This window comes from Schistocerca americana, chromosome 7 (genome assembly GCF_021461395.2).
Source record: "Schistocerca americana isolate TAMUIC-IGC-003095 chromosome 7, iqSchAmer2.1, whole genome shotgun sequence".
NCBI classification, from domain to species: domain Eukaryota; kingdom Metazoa; phylum Arthropoda; class Insecta; order Orthoptera; family Acrididae; genus Schistocerca; species Schistocerca americana.
Window position 1 is genome coordinate 490,150,994 of NC_060125.1, and position 23,324 is coordinate 490,174,317.

The 23,324-nt window shown below is 38.9% G+C and overlaps 1 protein-coding gene across 3 annotated transcripts in view; it reads right to left on the reverse strand.

Moving 5' to 3' along the window:
- LOC124621849 (transmembrane protein 131) overlaps nucleotides 1–23,324 on the reverse strand; it is a 386,383-nt gene that overhangs the window by 169,929 nt on the left and 193,130 nt on the right. For 2 of the 3 annotated variants that reach the window (XM_047147295.1, XM_047147292.1), the window contains exons 13-14: nucleotides 15,622–15,846; nucleotides 3,305–3,496 (exon numbers count right to left, since the gene is read on the reverse strand). In XM_047147295.1, the coding sequence (XP_047003251.1) occupies nucleotides 3,305–3,496; nucleotides 15,622–15,846 (417 nt within the window). The remainder of the gene's footprint in view (nucleotides 1–3,304; nucleotides 3,497–15,621; nucleotides 15,847–23,324) is intronic. The other variant, XM_047147293.1, reaches the window with a different exon arrangement.

The window sequence follows — 23,324 nt, forward strand, 5'->3', positions numbered from 1 at the left end:
GTATGAACACCAGGTGTACTTCAGTGTGTATGCCTGGGGGGGCTCATTCTAGCAACCAATGGGGGAACAGGGTTCAGTCAACTGCAAATTGTGGTGCACATTGGAACAAACAATGCCTGTCATCTGGGCTCCAAGGTGAAACTGGATCATTCCAGCAACTAGCAGAGAAGATTGAGAAGACCAGCTTTGCATACAGAGTTTCAACAAAGCTTACAATTTGCAGCACTATCCCCAGAACTGATCAGGGCCCCCTGGTTCAGAGTCAAGTGGAAGGACGGAACCAGAGACTTCAAAGGGTCTCTGACAAGTTAGGCTGAGACTTCTTGGACTTGCACCATAGGTCTGAGAACTGTAGGATCTAGCTACATGGGTCAGGTGTGCACTACACATCAGAGGCTGCTACCCAGATAGCTGACTGCAAATTTCATACAAGGGCTTCTTGGATTAGGTGTCTCTTCAGCCAGTCCTGATAACTGTATGATGCCCAAAAGTATTAGTATAAGATCCACAGGAATGGCTCCCACAGGTGAGAGGATTAAAATCCTAGTACTTAACTGCCAAAGCATTCACAATAAAGCACTAGAGTTTGAGCACTACTTTTCACATAATACTAGCTACAGAAAGCTGGTTAAAAACTGAAGTTGACAGCAGTGAGATTTTTGGCGACTATTTAAGTGTATATAGAAAAGGTAGACTAATAGGAAATGGAAGTGGTGTATTTACAGGGTGTATACGCGGACAAGGAAAAAAAATTCCCGGATTTCCTGGTTAAAAATGCACTTTCTCCTGGGTGAAAACATACTTTTTCCCTGTTAACTGACATTATATTTTCTATTGGAACTGTATAACTTATCAGTCCTTTGAATGGTTATGGTTTTATACACAGGTGTAGAATTTCCCGGCGCTTTAGAAAGCGAAACACAGGGAAAAAAACACGTTTTGGAAAGATCTTTGATGAGCAGCAACATGTACGCTGCATATTCTCGTATTACGAAAGTATACACTCGAATTCCACCAAACACCACATGTTACTTTCCAAAGCATTGAAATCGAGATTGCGATGTGCTTTTGTAAGCCAGGCATAGCTCATGTCACGTGATTCCGCCAGCCGATGACAGCGGGTATTCAGAGCTGAGGACATGTGATGTAGTCAGCCAATAGCAACATCACTGTTAAGAAGCGCGAACACACAAACAGAAAAAGCTAATGGTTTAAATTAATATACATAGTGTTGCTACACGAAAAGCAAAGCTTTCACATATAATATTGGTCTTTATGGTTAATAAGCTGCAAGAGAAGCTAAGCTTTCACATATAATGTTGGTCTTTTATGCATGTATTACAATGTAAGATATATCACACAAATGTGCCAGTGCAATTTTTAACAACAACATAAATGTCTGATCTTCTGGGCTCAAAATTCATCTAAATGACTCGTCATCAAAGGGTTGATTCTTAAATGAGAATCAAACGCTCTGTGATTTAAGAAATTCGTCGTACATTCTCGCACATAGTTCAACTTGCATAAAAGGAAATTTACTTTGATAGCAACGGATTTCAAACCAGCAACAGGAATATTTTACTGCAACCTATTAGAAATAGGTTCGTTTCTGCAGTTGCCAGAGAGCGCAAGATGACAGGCATCACTGCACTTGCACAGCTACGATGTCGTAGGGAGCCCCTATTTTCATACATGTAAAACATTAAAAGACCTTACATTATGTCATAAAAGAAACAAGACATCAGAGGATACTCAAAGACCAAAGGTATTTCGTGACCCATACTAAAACGTGCACATTTAAACTGCATGTTTAAAGTGCACATTCGTATGTCCAGATTCCCAATGAAGTAGGCCACGACCTGATACTAAGCTTTTCAATGTAGTTTTCTGGATGTAAATTTTCTTGGAGTAACAGTACTATGTTATTTCTTGTTTGGTCCTTTATTATGAAATAACTTCATTGTTCTGCAAGGCAATTCATGCTTGACTGTCAGAAAGGTGGAAATAAAATAAAATCTGCAACTAACAACACATTTTAGCCTTCCGTAATTATGTGAATGTATTTTAATTCACTGGATAGCCCCCGCCCATAGAAATCTGTTTTGTTTTGATTTGACGCGAGAACAGTAAACAAAGAGGAAACAGCAAAATCACTAAATGTAAACACAGGTCACGTGGAGAGTACCCACTTCCCCACTATAACTCAGACTGCTCTGCGCATCAGCCCCGGATCTATGATATTTCTGAACAGAGGCAATTCCCCGCCTCTCTTGAGTGTTTGAGATAGGACATCAAAAATTAGAAAAAAATTGAATTTTCAAAAATATATTCATTTTGTAGCGCACATCTTTCTGAAGAGTTTAATGCATAAAACATGTGTGTTTGAGGAAATGTAAGACATGTTATTTTGTCGTAAACGTGCCGAAGTTCAGAGCCACACCTCTTCACACAGCATTCTCCTATCGCACGTCACTGTATTTTGCTCTGTGGAATTGAACGTGTATATTTTGTATTGGATGCCATCACATCATATTCAGGACAGTGGAAATTAAAATGTCCTATGGTGCCTCTCATGCTTAAAGTCGGCCGGTTTGACATCCTTAAAAAAAATCAGTTGTACTCGGATCACAATGAAGTGGGAAATCTACATTCAGTGAATTTTAATCTGAGATTATTTTTGCCATGAAGTAGGGTCAGCTCTGATTACCAAAAGAGTATTACTAAATTTGACCTTTAGCAGTGTGATAGGGACTTTTAAAGTAAAAGACACTAAAAAACTGAGGATAACTCGGGGACCAAGGAAGAGATGGTTAGTGGAAATTACAAGGAGAGATACAAAAACAAACTAGCGGAACACATAATTATGACTCTAATGAAAAGAAATGCAGGTCGGCAGGGCATCTAGCCAGGTGAATGGTTGGTAAAAGACTGAGGACATCCTGTGCTTGACTGCAGAAGATCAAGATGATGATCTAATGGAAAAGATACACATACATATATGGAATAGAGATAATTTATGATTATCGAGAATCGTGATAAAAATAATTTATTGCCAAATATTAAAATCGTACATGTACTGTCATTTTTATTGTTTGCACCTCATTCTGACATGCACAGCTCAAATTTTTGTAGAAAATAAAAAAAGTGTTTATTGGCTTTGCAGTAATAATTAATCTCGAAGTGTATCATTGACACGTCAGTCATGAATTTCATATGGCTGATCTATAGTTAATTGCAACTGGCTCAAAAATAATTGCAGTTCAATAGAAACAACCTGATAATGTAACTGATGTTTAATTTTTACCGGAAAGCAATCATCAAAGATTACTGGCTCTGGTACGACTTCCAGTTTTCCATGAGCAACTCTCATTTTGGCTGATAACACCACTTTCTCAAACTGCGTCTGGACAAAAACTTCAGCCTCGAGAATGCCTTCCATTTCTGGTGCAACAACCACTACACGAAAGACAGCAAAGAATCCAGGTTTTAGTATCTGCTGTAAATGGAAACAAACAAAGCAATTAAGAAGCCTGATTTCTGACTACATAATACAACATTTCTTACAAGAAAATAAATTGACTCAGCTCAAAGCACTTGTCTGGACAAGCACAATAAGAAGCTAAATAATATATGGCATTTGGACTACAAACAACAAAATTTATGATAAGTTAGCCAAATGTGAGATATGCTATATACATTAAACCATCCATCACCTTTATTACAATCTGAGTTTATCTTGACAGTCACTTGTGTCAATTACCAATAATGTTATTCAAAAACTCATTTATCAAGAAATGTAGAGAACTTTTCTGCTTCTCTTCTGTTTAGAAAAGGGGGAAAACTGCTGGCAATTTGAGCTCTGATGCTATAACAGTGCCTGTGAATATATATTCCATACATGCTAAAAGACGGATTTTTTTAAATTTATTTATTTTATTTTATTTTAGTGTCTAATGCTTATCACACTAGGTCAATAATATTTAAGTCATCTGAGTGAGCTATTATGACCCCCCTCTCTCTCTCTCTCTCTCTCTCTCTCTCTCTCTCTCTCCTCTTTGCAACCAAACACTTTCATAGCCCTCCCACTACATTTCTTTGTATTTTTGTCTTTACTGAATAGGAATGACCATCTGCAGCTGAAACTACATGTTCCTCTGAATGAGCATCTGTTCCAGTCTACATGCTGCAGGACACAGCAGCTTAACTTAAATTACACACTGTGATCAGTCAGAATATTGTGACCACCACAAAAAAGATGATGCACATCTCATCGAGGACAAAATACAGTGTGACATTTACATGATGTGACAATATTATGAGAGGGAAAGTTGCCACTCACCATACAGGGAAGACACACACACACACACACACACACACACACACACACACACACACACGTCTCACACATGACTGCAGTCTCAGGCCCCTGAAACCACACTGTGTGTGTGTGCGTGTGGGTGTGCGTGTGCGTGTGTGTGTGAGCGCGCTTGTGTATGTCTATTGCTGATAAAGGCCTTAATGGCCAAATGCTGTAATTTAGAGGGTCTTTTTGTTGTGCCTATCTGCGACTCAGCATCTCTGTTGTATGGTTTGTGGCAACTTTCCTTCTCATAATATTGTTACATTCCATCCTGGGTTTTTCATCATATGATGTGACTTGCATACATCAAAATCACCCAGGAAACTGTTTGACTGACATGATTTCAGCAGTAGCTGTGACAGCGCAGAGTAAGTGCATAACTGAAATGGCTAGGCTTCACAGATGTTAACCTGCTATTGTTATTACTATCCTAAAAAATCATATGAGTAATTGAGTAAGAATGTTCCCCAGTCCAGTACTTGAATTTTGGGAGAAATGTAGGTAGGTAGTGATGAAACTCTTATGCCATGGAAGGCAGTCCATCTGTTTCTGTCAGGCATCTGTGGTTGTTACAAGGGCACCGTGAAATATGTTGACAATGTCATACTTACTGCTGAAAGCTTCTTGTCTTTTAAGTACAATGTTTCTGTTATAGCAAATGGTATTTTCTAGCAGCACAAATGTCAACTTCACGTGACCAGAATAGGATATTGAAAAGAATAATGATTGTTTCTACTTGATGTCGAGACATCGAAATTTACCAAACAAAAAACTAGCAAGTATGTCTAAGATGCCATTACGCACCATCTAATGGCTCATAAATTACCACATCATAATCATAGAAATGACAGTTTGGCATCACCCAAAAAGTCTACTCCATGTTTTTCATTCCAATAGATGAAAGTACCAATTCTAAGTTCCAGAAGGCATGTCATCAGACAGAGGACAATGCCATGTCCAATTGTAAGAAACAGCATTTCCTTGTCCACCGGCATGCGCTGAACTAGCGTGAGTGACAATCTCGGTGTAGTATCCTGCATTTGTGATTTTAAGAAGTTTGGCTTTGCAAATCCATGTCTAAAAGACAACCAGACTAGTTTTTTATTTATTGTTTTAATTTTTTGTGGCTTGTAGTTTTGAGGTGAAGCTTAGCACTGCCTGCAGCACCATAATCACGTAGTTTTGATTACAGTAACTCAACCAGCCATACTTGCATTTTCCTGTCACATAGTGAGCAATGAATTAGTGTCAGTGATATTTTCTATTATTCTAGTAGCTTACCTTTTTGACTTTAAGCCGTCTGGTAAGACAAATTCGTCACTGAAAGACAACAGGGCTCGTTTTTATTTATTGCTTTCATTCGAATTTTCATATTACGATTAATAGTGTGTGTGCTTGCTGTGTGCAGATGCAGGACGACTCAAGGACAGCTGAAGACACATTAAGCCACAATCAGTCTCCTGCTGACTGCTGGCTTGAAGTGTAGCAGTTCCAAAGAAACTGATGTGTCACATAGGACACATTAAGTATCGCTTGTTTTGTCCAGAAACCCTGCTGTGGAGGTGTTTTCCAGCATACCTATTGCAGAACTACACTCCCCTTAGGCTGAGTGGCAGGTTGTAACTTGGGCTTGTTGCTTGAGATGGAGGGACAACATGGAGACTGGCAGCCTGGCTTCACCTCTCCACGCTACAGGAAGACAAGTGGCTGTTCATTGAGAAGTATCCAAGGAAGTATGTACATGAGTGAGGGGAGGGTTTTGCTGATTACTGGAATTGCATTATGGAATACCTTAGGGAAATAGTGTTGCAAAGAAGCGTAATGTGCACTCAGTATGCCTGCCAGGAGGCCTCATCCAAGACTTGGAGGACACCTTGCCTGTGGCTATTAAGGATACAGAGTGCAGTCCTCTGCAAGTTGTGGCTTATATTGGTGCCAATTAGGCCTATTGTTTGGATTCTGAGGCCATCCTCAGTTCCTCCTGGCAATTTGTGAAGACTGCTGGCCTTGCTTATGACATGTAGTATCAACCTATAACGGACTGCGGTGATTTTGTTTGGCTAAATGTGAAGGATCTCAATTAGAACTCTTGTTATTTCTATGATTGTCTTCGATGCAGATTTCTGGACTTGTGTTATGAGGTGGAGAATTTTAGGACTCCCCTTTCATAGTCAAGTACGCACTACATAGAGGAAGTAGCTATGCGAGTAGAAGAGTACATGTCGAGTACATACAGTTTTTTTTAAGGCTATGCGATAGTTTGAGGTCTTCTGATGACTGCTCACCAGTCAATAATTGGAGAGCAAAATAAGACCATATATAAAAAGTAGATTCACTCTGGATGTCAAGATTACAAATGTAAATTCGTAAGCAAGACCGTGAATTTGCCATTCTCCAGGAAAACTGCTTCCAGTCAAATCACTCAAAATGGAGAGCTGGATGAAACAAAAAGTAGAACAGAAAGCTCAGAAATATTTAAAGGGGGGGCATGGAACATTTACTGATAAGGTGGGTTGGCCATCATAGGAGAGGGTGTGTTCACTGCAAATGACTAATATATTATGTCTATCAAGGTCAAAATTTAATCTGACTGCAAAATTCTCTGGGTGCAAGTAACTAGCCTGTCTCAACTGAAATTCATTGTTGAATGTTTTTACTTGCCACCCAATTCCACTGTAACAGTTGTAGAATCATTCAAAGAAATTCTACATCAGCAGCATGAAAGTACCATTATCATACAATATTAGTTGAAAGCAACTTTAGCCTACCGAGTGTAGACTTGGATGTTCATGGATTCACTGCAAATGAATGCATAAACATCCCAGTCTACACTCAGTAGTTTAAAGTCACTTTCAACTAATACTATATGATTAGGGTACTGTCTATACCATTGCAGGTGGTATAGACAGGTAGCAGGTAGCAGGTCGGAATGCTTTCTCCAAAGACTGCCTTCAGCAACAAGTGGACAATCCACACACACTAGAAATATTTTAGACCTCAGCTACAAACTGACCTGACCTTGTCAGCAGTGTCAGTACAGAGACAAGGCTTTGCAATATCTATATCATCATAACCATGATGTTTACTTAAGTTAATAAAACCGCCAAGAAGGCTACAAACATTTTTTATGCTGGAAAGAGCAAATTAGCAGTTGTTAACTTTCGACTTAAACGGTGAATCAACATCATATAATTCCCGAATGATGGACAAATATGAATTATATGTAAAGATTAAACTGAGCTGAAAATACATTTTGGAGAAATATACACTGAATAGTTGATTATGGATGGAAAAAGTCCACCATGGTTTAATAACAATTCATAAAATGTTTGAAAAAAAACCAGAGATTGTTGCATTCTCTATTTAAAAAAATGCAGAAATGTCAATAGGCAAAAGTTAGTAGAAATTCAAGCATCTATAGAATGATCAATATGTGAAATGTACATCTTCCACAATCTTATGTTTGGGAAAGATCAGGCTGAGAATCATCCAGTCAGGTTTGGCAACAGAAGACAGCAAAAGGGAAGCTGAATTTTTAAATTTTCCACTTAAACAATCACTCATGAGGAAGGATCATACAGGCATGCCATTGTTTGGCCGTATGGAGGGCATAGGTATGTGCTCCCATGCCACTGAAAAGCAAGTGTAAAAGTTGAAAACAAAAGTCACTGGGACAGAACAGACTCCCAATTCAGTTTTCTACCGAAAGTACTCTATGGCACTTGGCCCTTACTTGGCTCTCCAATTATCGTGAATGTCTCAGCCAGTGCAAAGTTCCAAGTGAATGGAAAAAAATACAGGTAATCCTAGTTAGTTAGAGGGACAAAAGTATGGACTTTAAAATTATAGACTAGTATACCGTATTTACTCGAATCTAAGCTGCACTTTTTTTCCGGTTTTTGTAATCCAAAAACTGCCTACGGCTTAGAATAAAGTGCAAAGTAAGTGGAAGTTCTGAAAAATGTTGGTAGGTGGCACCACAATTAACTTCTGCCATCGAATGTATGTAGCGCTACACAGGCATGCTTTGCAGGCACAAAGATAAACACTGGCACCAAAACCTCTGCGTTAGTAAATAAATTAAAAAGGTGGAAGGCGAGCTTTTTTCTCCGCCCGAGTTTCGGCCACTACATTTTCATACATTATCCAATGAAGGAAATACAAATTTCGTATTGTCCATCTTCGAATGTAGCAGCACTTCAATGCACTGCGAAAATCCGAATGGCAAGACTGTTTAGGATGTTTGTCAATATGGGAAACTCTACGTTCTGAATTTTTTCCTACCTGTGAGAAGAGATGGTTGTTAATAGGAACTTTTATGAATTGTGAATCACATGCAGTATTCTCTTCACCATAAGAATAATACGAATATAAACATTTTGTCATGCATTCTTTCATGTTTTCAGCTAACTCATTTAAATCCTGTCTGCCTAAAACTATGAAACTAGAGTGAGACAACAGTAAACGCGGAAGAATACACATATCATGTCATGTCATGTTTATATCCGTATTATTCTTATGCCTAATAGTGATACAGTCAGAAATGAAGCACGGCAATTGACTAGATTTTTAAATCTAAGATAACTCTAATTTCAGTGCAGAATGTAATGTACTAAAAGAGACGTCTGCAAAGATTTTCAAACGGAGAAAATTTTTCGCTAAACTCTCATTCAGAACATCTTCTATCATACGCAGTCAATTATTTGGTTCTTGTTGATCATTATCAAAGAAAGCAGCAGTGTAAGCAACAACAAATAGCAGTTTCTTGTAATTATTTCGCTAATGAGACGATTCCCCCCCCCCCCCCTCTCTCTCTCTCTCTCTCTCTCTCTCTCTCTCTCTCTCCCCCCCCCCCCCCCCCCTTTTTTTTTTTTTTTTTTTTTTTTTTTTTTTTTTTTTTTTTTTTTTTTTTTTTTAAATGGCTACCTAGTAAAGCTTAACTGCTAAGCTTATGACTCGAACCAAACTACTGTAGCGGTATCATTATTCATTCGACCTAAATTATGTCTCATATTAAAATGGACCAACTTTGTTTTGATTTGGAGGTGCAGCTTAAAACTTTTCTCTCACCTTGAATTTCGAGTCTCAAGTTACAGGTGTGGCTTAGATTCGGGAAAAATTTTTTTCCTTGATTTAGAGTCTCATTTTTCAGGTGTGGCTTAGACTCGAGTAAATACGGTACTTAAAGTCAGTTTGCTCCAGAGTTACTGAGCATATTTAAAGCTCAAATATAATAAATTTTCTTGAGACCGAAAAGCTTCTGTCTACAAATCAACATGGATTTAAAAAGCACTGCTCTTTCGAAACTCAACTTTCCCTTACTTTGCATAATATTCTGCAAACCATTGATGAATAGCTAAAGGCAGATTCCATATCTCTCGATTTCCGGAAAGCATTTGATGCAGTGCCACACAACAGCCTATTAATGAAGGTCGAAGCATGCAAAAGAGGTTCTCAGATATGTGAGTAACTCAGAACATTGTAGTACACTAGACCGAACAGCAAGTCTTTATCAGAGCTGAAGGTATCATCGTGAGTGCCCCAGGGAAGTGTCAATGAGCACTCTTGTTCAGTACATACACAAATTATCTGTCAGATAAAGTAAGCAGCAATCTGTAGAGTAAAGGAAAGTGTCAGCATTGAGTCACTGTAGGAAGATACAGGATGATTTGAACAAAACCCCTATTCCTATTGCTACTCTATTCCATTTTATTCCTCTTGCTCAAAATGTGAAAGAAATCTTAATGTAGATGAGTACAACACAATACTGCAATGTTCGAACACAATATTAGTTGGATGCTGATGACACAGTCATTTCAATTAAACATCTAGGCATAATGTTGCAAAGCAATATGATATGGAATAAGCAATGAAGGCTGGTTGTAGGGAAGGCAAAAGTATGACTTCAGGGCAAGATTCTAGGAAAATTAGCTCATCTATAAAGTAGAGCATGAACAGAACACTTGTGTGACCCACTCGTACTGCTCAAGGGTTTAGGATCCCCACCTTGTTGGATTAAAGGAACTCATTGAAGCAATTCACAGATGTGCTGCTGGATTTGCTACTTTATGTTCAAGTCTTGTGGAAAAGCTTTGTGAACTCAAACTGGAATCCCTGGAAGGAAGATCATGTAATTTTTCTGAAACACTGTTGAGAGAGTGTATAGTACTGGTATTTGAGACATACTGCAGAATGGTTCTACTGCCACCAATGTACATCTCACGTAAGGAGCACAAGGACAAAATAAGAGAAATTAAAGTCAGTATGGAAGCAGCAGGCAGTTAATTTTCCTTTGCTCCAGATGCAATTGGTACTCCTAAGTACAAAGTACCAACAAATAAGCACCGTATGATGCCTTGTGGAGTAGTGATTTAATCTGCTGTCAAGTTTCCTGGATGTTGTTGGACAAAAGAGCAAGGTCATCAGAGAACCACGGAGAGTGTAAATTTATTTTGTCTCTGAGTCTTCCGAAACTGATGTTTTTTGGGTTAACCTTTTACTATGTTCTAATTATACACTACGTGATCAAAAGTATGTGGACACCCCCAAAATCATATGTTTTTCATATTAGGCGCAGCATTGTGCTGCCACCTACTGCCAGGTACACCATATCAGCAACCTCAGTAATCATCAGAAATCGTGAGAAAGCAGAATGGGGTGCTCCGAGGAACTCACGGACTTTAAACGTGGTCAAGTGATTGGGTGTCACTTGTGTAATACATCTGCAAGCAAGTTTTCCACACTCCTAAACATCCCTAGGTCCACTGTTTCCAATCTGATAGTGAAGTGGAAACATGAAGGGACACACACAGCACAAAAGCGTACAGGCTGACCTCGTCTGTTGACTGACAGAGACCGCCAACAGTTGAAGAGGGTCGTAATGTGTAATAGGCAGACAACTATCCAGACCGTCACATAGGAATTCCAACTGCATCAGGATCCACTGCTAGTACTATGACAGGCAGGAGGTGAGAAAACTTGGATTTCATGGTGGGGCGGCTGCTCATAAGTCACACATCATTGTGTAAGGAGTGTAAACATTGGACGATTGAAGTGGAGAAACACTGCGTGGAGTGATGACTCATGGTACACAATGTGGCGATCCGATGGCAGGGTGTGGGTATGGCGAATGCCCCGTGAACATCACCTGCTGGCGTGTTTAGTGCCAACATTAAAATTCGTAGGCGGTGGTGTTATGGTGTGGTCGTGTTTTACATGGAGGGGCTTGCACCCCTTGTTGTTTTGCATGGCACTATCACAGCACAGGCCTAACCTGATGCAGCACCTGTTCATAATGCACGGCATGTGGCGGTGTGGTTACACGACAGTAACATCCCTGTACTGGACTGGCTGCACAGAGTCCTGATCTGAATGGCCTGTACAGAGTCCTGATCTGAATCCTACAGAACCTTTGGGATACTTTGGACCGCCGACTTTGTGCCAAGCCTCAACGACCAACATCGATACCTCTCCTCAGTGCAGAACTCCATGAAGAATGGGCTGCCATTCCCCAAGAAACCTTCCAGCTCCTGATTGAACATATGCCTGCAAGAGTGGAAGCTGTCATCAAGGCTAAGGGTAGGCCAACACCATACTGAATTCCAGCATTACTGATGGAGGGGGCCACAAACTTGTAAGTCATTTCCAGCCAGGTGTCCCGATACTTTTGTTGGGAGAGCCAGGCCTAACAAAACACTACCATCTAGTGAGCAAGATGTATGAGACAGGCGAAATACCCTCAGACTTCAAGAAGAATATAATAATTCCAATCCCAAAGAAAGCAGGTGTTGACAGATGTGAAAATTACTGAACTATCAGTTTAATAAGCCACGGCTGCAAAATACTAACACGAATTCTTTACAGACGAATGGAAAAACTAGTAGAAGCCGACCTTGGGGAAGATCAGTTTGAATTCCGTAGAAATGTTGGAACACTTGAGGCAGTACTGACCCTACGACTTATCTTAGAAAATATATTAAGGAAAGGCAAACCTACATTTCTAGCATTTGTAGACTTAGAGAAAGCTTTTGACAATGTTGACTGGAATACTCTCTTTCAAATTCTGAAGGTGGCAAGGGTCATATACAGGGAGCGAGAGCCTATTTACAATTTGTACAGAAACCAGATGACAGTTATAAGAGTCGAGGGGTATGAAAGGAAAGCAATGGTCCGCAAGGGAGTGAGACAGGGTTGTAGCCTATCCCCAATGTTATTCAATCTGTATATTGAGCAAGCAGTAAAGGAAACAAAAGAAAAATTCGGAGAGGAAATAAAATCCATGGAGAAGAAATAAAAACTTTGAGGTTTCCCGATGACATTGTAATTCTGTCAGAGACAGCAAAGGACTTGGAAGAGCAGTTGAATGGAATGGACAGTGTCTTGAAAGTAGGATATAAGATGAACACCAACAGAAGCAAAATGAGGATAATGGAATGTAGTCGAATTAAATCGGGTGATACTGCGGAATTCGATTAGGAAATGAGAGGCTTAAAGTGGTAAATGAGTTTTGTTATTTGGGGAGCAAAGGAACTGATGATGGTCAAAGTAGAGAGGATACAAAATGTAGACTGCCAATGGCAAGGAAAGCATTTCTGAACAAGAGAAATTTGTTAACATTAAGTGCCAGGAAGTCATTTCTGAAATTATCTGTATGGAGTGTAGCCATGTATGGAAGTGAAACAAGACAAGAAGAGAATAAAAAAGCTTTCAAAATGTGGTGCTACAGAAGAAAGCTGAAAATTAGATGGGTAAATTACATAACTAATGAGGAGGTATTGAACAGAATTGGAGAGAAGAGAAATTTGTGGCACAACTTGACTAGAAGAAGGGATCGGTTGGTAGGGCATATTCTGAGGCATCAAGGGATCACCAATTTAGTATTGGAGGGCAGTGTGAAGGGTAAAAATAGGGAGACCAAGAGATGAATAAACTAAACAGATTCAGAAGGATGTAGGTTGCCGTAGGTACTGGGAGATGAAGAAGCTTGCACAGGATAGAGTAGCATGGAGAGCTGCATCAAACCAGTCTCTGGACTGAAGACCACCACAACAACAACAACAATGTATATTCAAACACACAGTTAAACAGTAGTGGTAGCACCCCGTCTTCTTATACTACACTTGTTTTTGTGGAGAATGGCTCCGAAAATTCTTTCCTGTACTTGACTTTAGATTTTGCATTAGTTAAGGTGAATTCTGTTAATTTGATCAGCTGTGGGTAAAATTCAAAATTTCATAAAATTTCCAATACCGATAGTCTATGGATACAGTCATGTGACTTCTTAAAACCTGCAAAGGTTGTTGCAAAAGGCTTGTTTTGTTTCCTGCAATATGTCATTCCCAATACTACTAAAGTTTGTTGTCTGGTCTGATAGACCTATGATTAGCGAAAGATTCTGTAACAAGATGAGAAAGAATACGTGTCAGCAGTTAATCAGAAGTGATCTCTGAGTCTCACATCTGTGGTAATAATTATTTACAATTACAATTTGTATTGAGTTTGAATTATTTTAAAATTTACAGGGCAACACAATGAAGCAATACAGATCATTTATATACATTTAAGAATGTGCACGCAATGATAAGCGATCAATGCCAGAACAATCCCCTATTATGTCTCAATATTTTACTCTAATTATTGAAGTATAATGATTTAATATTTTAATGCCCATAAGGATGCTCATACCAATAAACTTATTTTAAATTCATTTCACAAACCATTGCATCGCAATCTAAGTGCCAAAGCACAATTACGTCTATTTTCCTGTTTCTCTTTTCTTGGTCTAGCCCCCTACACAGAACGAATAATAATTAGAGACATAAAAATAATGACTCAAAATAAAATACTAGAATGCTCTCAACATTCTCATCCTAACATGGAGATAGCATGACTGTGAGCATATGATAACAATCTCCAACAAATACAATTCTTTGGTAGGCACATTCTCGAGTCTGAAATACACGTTTAGTTGTTCCTTTCTAATAATCAGATAAGCAATCAAGTGCTAGTTTTTCTATGAGAAATGGATGAAACTGAATTACAATATGTTCTGAAGTACAATGTCTTTAAGAACTGGAAAGGATTCTTCTAATTATTCCTGAAGGGTAAAAAGTGAGCATCCATTAAAATGAATATTCTTCAAGAGTGTTTAAAATGACGACATTTTTGTGATGTGTTAACACTGACTAGACAGGTAGGTAATTGGTACATCTCTTCTTGAATCTGTCTCCCCCCCCCCCCCCCCAATTAATCTAATTTGGTAAAGGGTCACTGACAAATGAACAGTAATTAATAACTGGTCAAACAGAAGTTTTGTAAGTGGTCTCCTCCTTGGTGAACTGCAATTTCTTATGTTCAGAGAATATCCATGCCAATTATGACACATTGACTTCTACAAGATGTGACATGGTTGGCTTTATACACTCAATGACTGAAGAGGTAAAGGTTTTACATCTGTAATTCCAATCTGTGACTATAAAATAGTGTCCTTAGAATACTGATTTCAATAAATAATGACCATCCTCAGATCTGAATACACACAGGAGGAATAATATTACAGAGTAACCTAAGAAGCTTAATGTGAACATTCCAACTCTTTTATTTTGTTTACAAGTTATTCTACCTGTCAGTATTTAGACTGAGGATCAGCTGTATTGACTGAGACCAATAGTCAGAGGACAATATTTTGTGATCATAGATTTGGAAAACCCATGCCGATTCCTTCAAACGGTCATATTAAAGCAAAAAATACATCCAAATATCTACAGCAAACTGACATTGTGAGATAGGTCCACAGTTCTGCACATTTGTCCTGCAATCCCCCTTACAGAGAGGAATGGCATATACCTCTTTCCTATTATGTGGAACACTCCACTGCTCCAGCAAACTACAATAATATTATTGCTAGAAGAGGCACCAGCTCTTGCTCATATTGAATAAAGAATCTAATGGGTATTGAAAAAGATACAGTGGCCTTTCCTCTACTGAGAATCTTCAGATGATTTTCAGTTCTGCACTCCCTAATTTATATTTGCTGGATCTGGCTCCCACCAGTATATAAAAACATGAAGAAATGGCTGGATGAAAATTCATGTCATATTTTGAGAATGAATCTGATGTGAATGTTTATTTTATTAATCTTGTGCTGAAGGTATTACAAAAAAATTTCTGGGCTAACTGCATTGACTATGTTGGAGAGACGGCCATTCTCACTTAAACCTTGTGATCTATTTTTCTCAAGATGAGATACCTAAAATACTTACACTTTTGCTCATATTTTTAAAGCTGTGCTTTCTCAACACACTGGATTGATTGCCTTCTTCCACACCAAGTAATTCCACAACTCCTCCTGTAAGATTGGTACCCCACATTTTCAGGTTTACTGCCACAGGATTGTTATTCAGTAAAGCAAAATGTGCCTCTCTCTGGCTTGAACTACCCACTGTTCCAAAATTAAGCTCAGTCTCATTCTGCCCAGTGATGATTACCTGAAAATTGAACACAAATTTTCATTAACTCTATAAAAAGTATGGTTAGGACATATAACAGGAACATAATGACAGATGTACATAATGACAAATGTACATTTCTGTATAAGATATAAGTGCAAAGATAGGAAAGGTTGAGATACTGTAAACAGACGAATCAATGCCCTTATGTTTCTATTCTGACCTACTCTGGGCATTTCAATGAATTGTCCTTCCCCTCAAAAACTCTAAACTCATCTTCTATTCTTCCTTTTAGCCACTTATTTTGATTGTTGTAACCAGTAGCTCTAAAAAGCTGAGATACAGGAGTCACCCAGAAAAAAAGGCAGCTTGCAACAATGGCAGAAACACTGGTTTCCATCAAACTACAGTGCATTTAAAATTCATTGTGACTTTTGATATTTGGCTCACCAGAGGAGACATGACACTGTTGCTGAGGTAACACCAATGGTGAGCCAGATTTCCCTACCAAGCAACCAGCAGTTCGGTTGGTAAAGCGCCCCTGTTGCCATGCCATGGATAAACAAACAATACCACGTAGTGTTGTGTATCAGAGGCTCATACGTTCATTGCTCTCATTGTAAAGTGATATTTTCTGGCGTTGAACTGTACTAAAGTCATCATGTATTGTGAACAAGTGTTTAGTGTTGGCTCTACATTAATAATAATGGTGCAGCATGTTTCATTTCACGAGATTCGCAATAAAAGTGGTCATCCAACAACATGTTCACCATCTGTAAAGATAATGTTCTGTTGTGAAATATTCCTCCCAACCTGACAATAGTAATGGACAATGCACAATACTACTCTCTTGCGATGGATAAAGCTCCATCAGCGCAGCGGAGGAAAGTAGCTATTCTTCTACAAGTATAAAGAAATGTTTGATTGGATAAAACTGAAACTACCTTGCATAAAGCAAAGTTAATGGAACTTGTAGCACTGTACAAGCTAAAAATTCCATGCTACCAGGTCGTCTAAATGGCTAACGCTAAAGAGCACAGTTTTGCTTAGTTTTAACATGTTTGAATACCACACAGCGGGCCCAGGTTCGTTTCTGGGCCAGGTTGGAGATTTTCTCCGCTCGTGGACTGGCTGCTGTGTTGTCCTCATCATCACCAACATGCAAGTCACCAAAAGTGACGTCACCTGAAATAAAACTTGCAATCCGTAGGCTGAACTTCCCCGGGCTGGGCCTCCTGGCCATCAATACCACATTATCATTTCATTTAATATCACAATTTAATCAGGCTTCCACCGCATCATGCTCGTTTAAATCTGACTGAGAATATATGGCCTAGGTGAAAAGTAAAGAGGCAAAAAAGAACACGAAATTTACCCTCAGTGAGGTTGAAAAGCTGACAAAAAACAAGTCATTGCAAATGTTGCATCATAAGACTGCACTCAAGTTGTCAGCCATACCGAGAATGTAGTGTGGAGACATGCATTCATGAAGGACTGTGTGAGTTTTGAGTAATACATTACTTCTCTTGTTGCTGTGTTAACATCTGCTTCTTTTGCCTAAACACAGAAGAGTTTACAAGTATACATCTCACTAACATTCTAATGAAGTTGACATTTTGGCAGAATCATAAAACAATGTATTATTAAACTACTAACAGAGGGCAAGACGTATCAACAGTTATGGGAAAATCCAGTCTCGGTGTAAAAATAAATGTGCAGTTTCTTCACTTATATTGTTGCAAAACCCACTGCAACTCTCGTTTCACAGACTATTGATGGTCCTTAAAAATTACAATGTTTCACATAAAAAAATCTGTAGTTGCATGAATGTCGCGGAAGATATGGAAGTTTTGCATATTGATCACATGGCAAAATACCCTTCTCTTTGCGTGTTATCATTTGCCGAAATCTTGTTTCAATATCTCAGACATTTATGATAAATGAGGGATTTATGTATATTTCATTCTCGCTTTTTCAATGGTGAGTGATGAGTGTGTTCATGATGGAGCCCTTTACATACACTCCATTTTCTCAACATTGGAGACAGATAGTGATATCCTTCAAGGTTTAAAGAATAATTTAATATGTTATCTACATTTCATATGCAGCAACATATGACCTAGCACACACAAATATAAATTCATATTGGTCCATATTTTTCACTGTAAACTTTAAGAATTTTTGCAATAGCTAATACAGATATATCACAAAAACTATGACCATTAGCGAAATGATAGATAATTCATCATGAAGCTGATGAATGAAACAATAAGATGTGTGAGATTCAGAGTTTATTACCGTAATGTTTCTTTAAAACAGTATTAGTGAAAGACACTCTTTCGCGGCTGACAGGTTATAAGCTGAGCAGGACTGGCGTCGTCATCACCCGCTGACGCATCCAGCACATGCTGGCAATGGTGCTCCCCTTCACTCACTCCACACTGAACTGTCAAAAGTCACAACTAATTTTAAATGCACTATAATGTATTGAGTCACTGACCCTCCTCCTCCTCCTCCTCCTCCTCCCCCTCCTCCATTGCAATACATGCATAAACAAATCTACAGTCAACTACTCTACTATTAGTGTGTTTCACAATTCTTGCAATCAGTCATAAGCAGATAACTTGTAGGATTGAGCAGACAGGACACCACTGAATCAAAATTTAACCAGACAATCTCATTGAACTATGTTCTCATTCAACAGCTCCTTTCACTCAAAAACTCCTCCAGATATATCTCCGTTTATCCCAGTGGAGATTTTTCCCCCTTCTATTTCAGATGAATCTATTCAGCTTTCAGAATTCTTTGTTTTGCAGAGGTTCATTTAACTTCTATATCAGACTGAAACTGGACATTATTTGAATCATGATACTTGTAAAAAGGTTCTAGTTTTTAGAACCTCCATGTGGTAGGATTCTGTCGGTTCTTTTTCTGTTATGTTAGCAATCCTCTACAATGTAAATTATTTTATTCTAATTTGTTCTATTAATTTCTAGATACCAGCACCGCATAATCATTACTATAACTTGTACTTATCGAGGCATTACACACACACACACACACACACACACACACACACACACACACACACACACACACACAACACATACAAAACTTTGCAATACAACAGAAATATTACGTTTCAGTGGTTTCCTGGACACATACCACAAAATACAGTATTTAGGATTTCCACAGGCTACAGCAGCATAAAATAAACAACGACCAAATCAAGAAATCAACTAGTGCTACACACAGCATGGAGATATAAGAACATATACACACAATGGATAACACACAGCTTCTTCATACAGGTTTAGGTATTTAAATCACCCGAAAAAATATACACTGCAACACCAAGAAGATGTGGCAAGATTTTGACAAGATAGAAGAGACTTAATGCTCAATCCATAATGGGAAAAGGAATGTAGACAGATTTACTGAACAACAAGTGATTTACTAAGAGCCTACATTTCGCAAAAAGATTGTTTTTCACCATACAATGCACCAATTTATATTTTCTGTGTTGCAGTTAAAAACCTTCATACATTCAATATTACACATACTCCACACTTGCTGGGTTAACTTCTTGAAGGCCCTTTTTGTTCCAAAATCTGATGGCTGATAGGTACCTCACTATAAAATATTACTTTAACAAAGAGCACACATATAAAGACACAGTACAAAAGTCATAACCTCACAAAGGAATTTACTAAGCCTAGTTGGCTTTGAGAAGGTTTTATGTGTACATAGAATATTCTTGCAGGAATTTTGGTCCTAGTCAATACATCAGAGAGTTTTTCCACAACTTAAGTACAAAAACTCATGTCATTAGGATCTAAATAATGGTGTAAAAAGAGATTGCCAAAAGCTGGTAGTATTTTGAGAATTTTGTTTTCAAAAACAAAAGTGTGGCCTACAGGGCTGGGTGGAATAATGATTTATGCACAAAAAGTCACTGGAAGGGCAGAGCTGTGATTTAACTAAACATTGTGCATTAATGTTTGACGGCAGCCCTACAAAAGCTTGTATTTCTAGCAGTGTGCGGGAGAAGTACAAAATGTATCCAACTGAAACTTATATGAACAAAAGAACACATAAATTACTAGGAACTTCTGACCACTAACAAGTCCAAGGCTTTTCAAGAGCATCATCAAGGAGACAAGGATTAGTGATCATAATGTTTTTACAACAACAATGATCATCATAAGTAAAAAATTCATCACAAAAGTTAGAAACATAGTTGTGTTTGATAGAATAGATAGGCATCACTAAGATCCTACTTGAAAGACTAACAAAGGATATATATTTTTTAAATACTATTAATGCATAATACACAACAAATCATGCTCTATAAAAATACACAAAGTTAGGTAATAAAAAAATCCATCAAAAATCCTCTTTAGTTTAACGGTATCATTTGAAAAATATTGCAGAAACAATTGTATCAATATGTTCCCGTCACACACTTACTAACAATTTAAAAATAAACACTCCTGGGAGACTGAGACAACATAAAGTCGACATGGACCCTGAGGAAATTCATTTTACATTTTATATTGAATATGCTTGGTTATTATCACATTTTTAGTTGGTGTTAACTGAAAACTTTCCATATAGTGACTGACTGATTGGTTGACTGGTTAAGAGACTAAACAGTAAGTCTGTTGATTCAACGGTAGTTCACCTGGAGTTAGTATGTCTGCGAGGAAGGTGTTCTGATGATGAAAGTACATAGAAGCAGTATGACTGAGGCAATACTGATGCCAGAGCTGATAAATAATTTACAGAGAACTATATGGTATTATATAGGTCAGAGCAGGTTCCTCTGTGGAGAGAGAAATCCCACCCTGCATCCAACTCCTACTAGCCTTTTGAAGGCCAAAGACAGTTACAGAGCCAAGAATGGCTTCTAGTCAACAGATTCAGAACAGTAAAAGTGAGAAGGCTAAATATGTAATGGATATCAGTTGGACCATCAATAATAAAAACTAGATGGGAGAAATAGGTATGGTACCAGGTGGGCATCCTTGGGGCTCTGTATGTGAGAGGAGGCATCCTTCTCACAGCTGTCCCACCCCTGATCTACTACAGTTGAGGCATTAAAGAGCACCCACTATTCAACAGATTGCTACCTCTAAAGTGGAAAATAGTGTCTAGCAGAAAAGGACGTCAATGGAATCCAAAAGCAATTAAAACAGAGTAAAAGAGAGCAGGTAAGGTTGGGGGTCCCCCAGAATCAGCCTACACCAGGAAACACCCCAACCCCAACTTCCCTGCCCCAAAGATAGCTTAAAACCTTATCATAAAAACACTTTCATGGAGAAAACAGAAAACCAGTTCAACCATATGCAAGTCATTCACCAATATTAGAGACAAAGAATTTGGATCAGATAGTTTAGCATGATGGGCCAGAGGTATGCATTCCACCGGGATATGAGCTACTGTTTGTAAGACTCCGCAACCCCAATGTGGAGGTGGCTCATTACACAAAATAAAACTAGGGATTGGCCTGGAATGACCAAAGTAGAGTTGACATAGGATGGTAGATTCCTTCCAGTAGGAACAAAAGGAAAAGTGCCATGCAGCAGCAGTCTTCTAGATAGTGCAGAGTTTATTAGAGTGTGCAGTAGTTAACCAAATGTCATTCCATTTGTGAGTGAGCAGAGGTATTATTTGCACTCGCAAATCCACAACTGGGATCATATGACTCAGTTCAGATGATCATGTTTAGCAGAGACCCCAGGGTAACAAGAGCAACATCAGTCAATGGCTTGAGACTTCTCACTGAATTACTTCATATTGAAATGTGGTCAAGGGATGTTCGTTTAATGAAATGCAGGGTTCTGTCAACAGCTGTCAGCTCTGTCATAAAAACACTGTGTTCTCAGCAATGAATGATGTTCCTGACCTGTAGGAGACACAAAAGCATATCCTTTCTTATCCATGGCTTTAGAGCCATTAGTGTAAAAGATGGTAGCACCATGAAACTCCTGAAGAACTGAACATAACAGATGCCAAAAAGTCATGAGAGCAATTGAAGCTTGAGGACTGTGAATAGATCAGTCCCAGTTCGAGACCTGGATACCTATTAAAGGGGGGTGCATGAGAAAACATAGGGCGTACATTCTAGGGAGGAGAGAAAGAGGTGCTGTCAGAGAACAGAGAGGTGCATGCCAACTGGTAATTCCAACTGAGGGCAGGTGTCAGGGAGTCAATGCCCCTCATATGCAAAAGAATGGGGTACGCTTGACAATCATGGAATTTTCGAACGGCAATTGACTAGGAGACCAAGGGCTGGTACTGTTGGAGCTGAAGAGGGAAGATCCCCACTTAGGCAGAGAGACTGTCTATGGGACAAGTCTGCAAGGTACCAGTGGCTGGTAACACTCCATCACAATGAGCTGGGTCTAACAATTTTAAAAGCTGAAGGTGCTACCAAGCCATGGACCTGGTACTCGCAATCCAGTTGGGATGAAGCTAGGACCCAATAAATACAGAGAAGAGTAGCATGATCTGCATGCAAAGAAGCATGGGCAATGAAGCACAGAGCACTAAGCATCTGCATGATGAATTTGGGGCAGCCGAGTATGCTTTATATAAAAATGAGGCAAAAAGAGGGAGGGCGGGGGCTGTGTGGATCAGGATGGGCCATGATACGAACGAATTTGCATGACCTGCATTTCTGCAGGAGAAAACTGGAAGACACACGAAGGTGTTCATTTGTAGGCTCTTCAAATGGTGCCTTGGAGCTCGCATTCAGCCAAGGCTACTGAGTGGGAGCATGCCAAATGCAAAAGTCATCAGCATAAAGTGCAGGGATGGTCAGCAGCCTGAGATATGTCGTTAGCCCATTGACAGAATTTGGGAAAGAGTATTTTAGTACACAAAACTGAAGGATGCCATTCCCTCGGACATATGGAGAACTGATTGAAGTGCTGACTAACCCAGAACAACTGGTGGGTTAAAAACTGACAAATTAAAGTTGGTACAGAGCCTCAAAAGTACTAGACATGAAGGGTAAGTAAAATGTAATGACATCACACAATGACGTATGCATTAAAAAAAAAAAAAAAAAAGGACTGTGATGAGGTTTTGGCATTTAGAAACAGCCTGTCGTATTGCTGTTCCCAGCCTAACAAGATGGTCAGTTGTGGATCGTCCCTCTCAGAAACCACATTGATAGGTGGCCGAAAGACCTCAAGATCTGAGCACCCTGCAAACCTTGCAGGTAACTATACTTGTGAGCAGTTTGCAGAGCATGTTGGTGAGGCCAGTCGGTCAATAGCTGTTGAAAGATTTTGAGTTTTTGCCTTGGTTATGGATTGGGTCGAAGATACTATCTCGCCACTGCAAAGAAAGATACCTTTGAGCCAAATGTGTTTACAGTCCCTGAGTAGATGAAGCCTTTAAGTAATACTCAGGTATTGGATACACTAATTATGAAATAGAAACATACGAGGATACCTTCAAATTGTCATTCCTGCATTAGGAAGGTAGCTGGGAAAGAAGAGGATGCA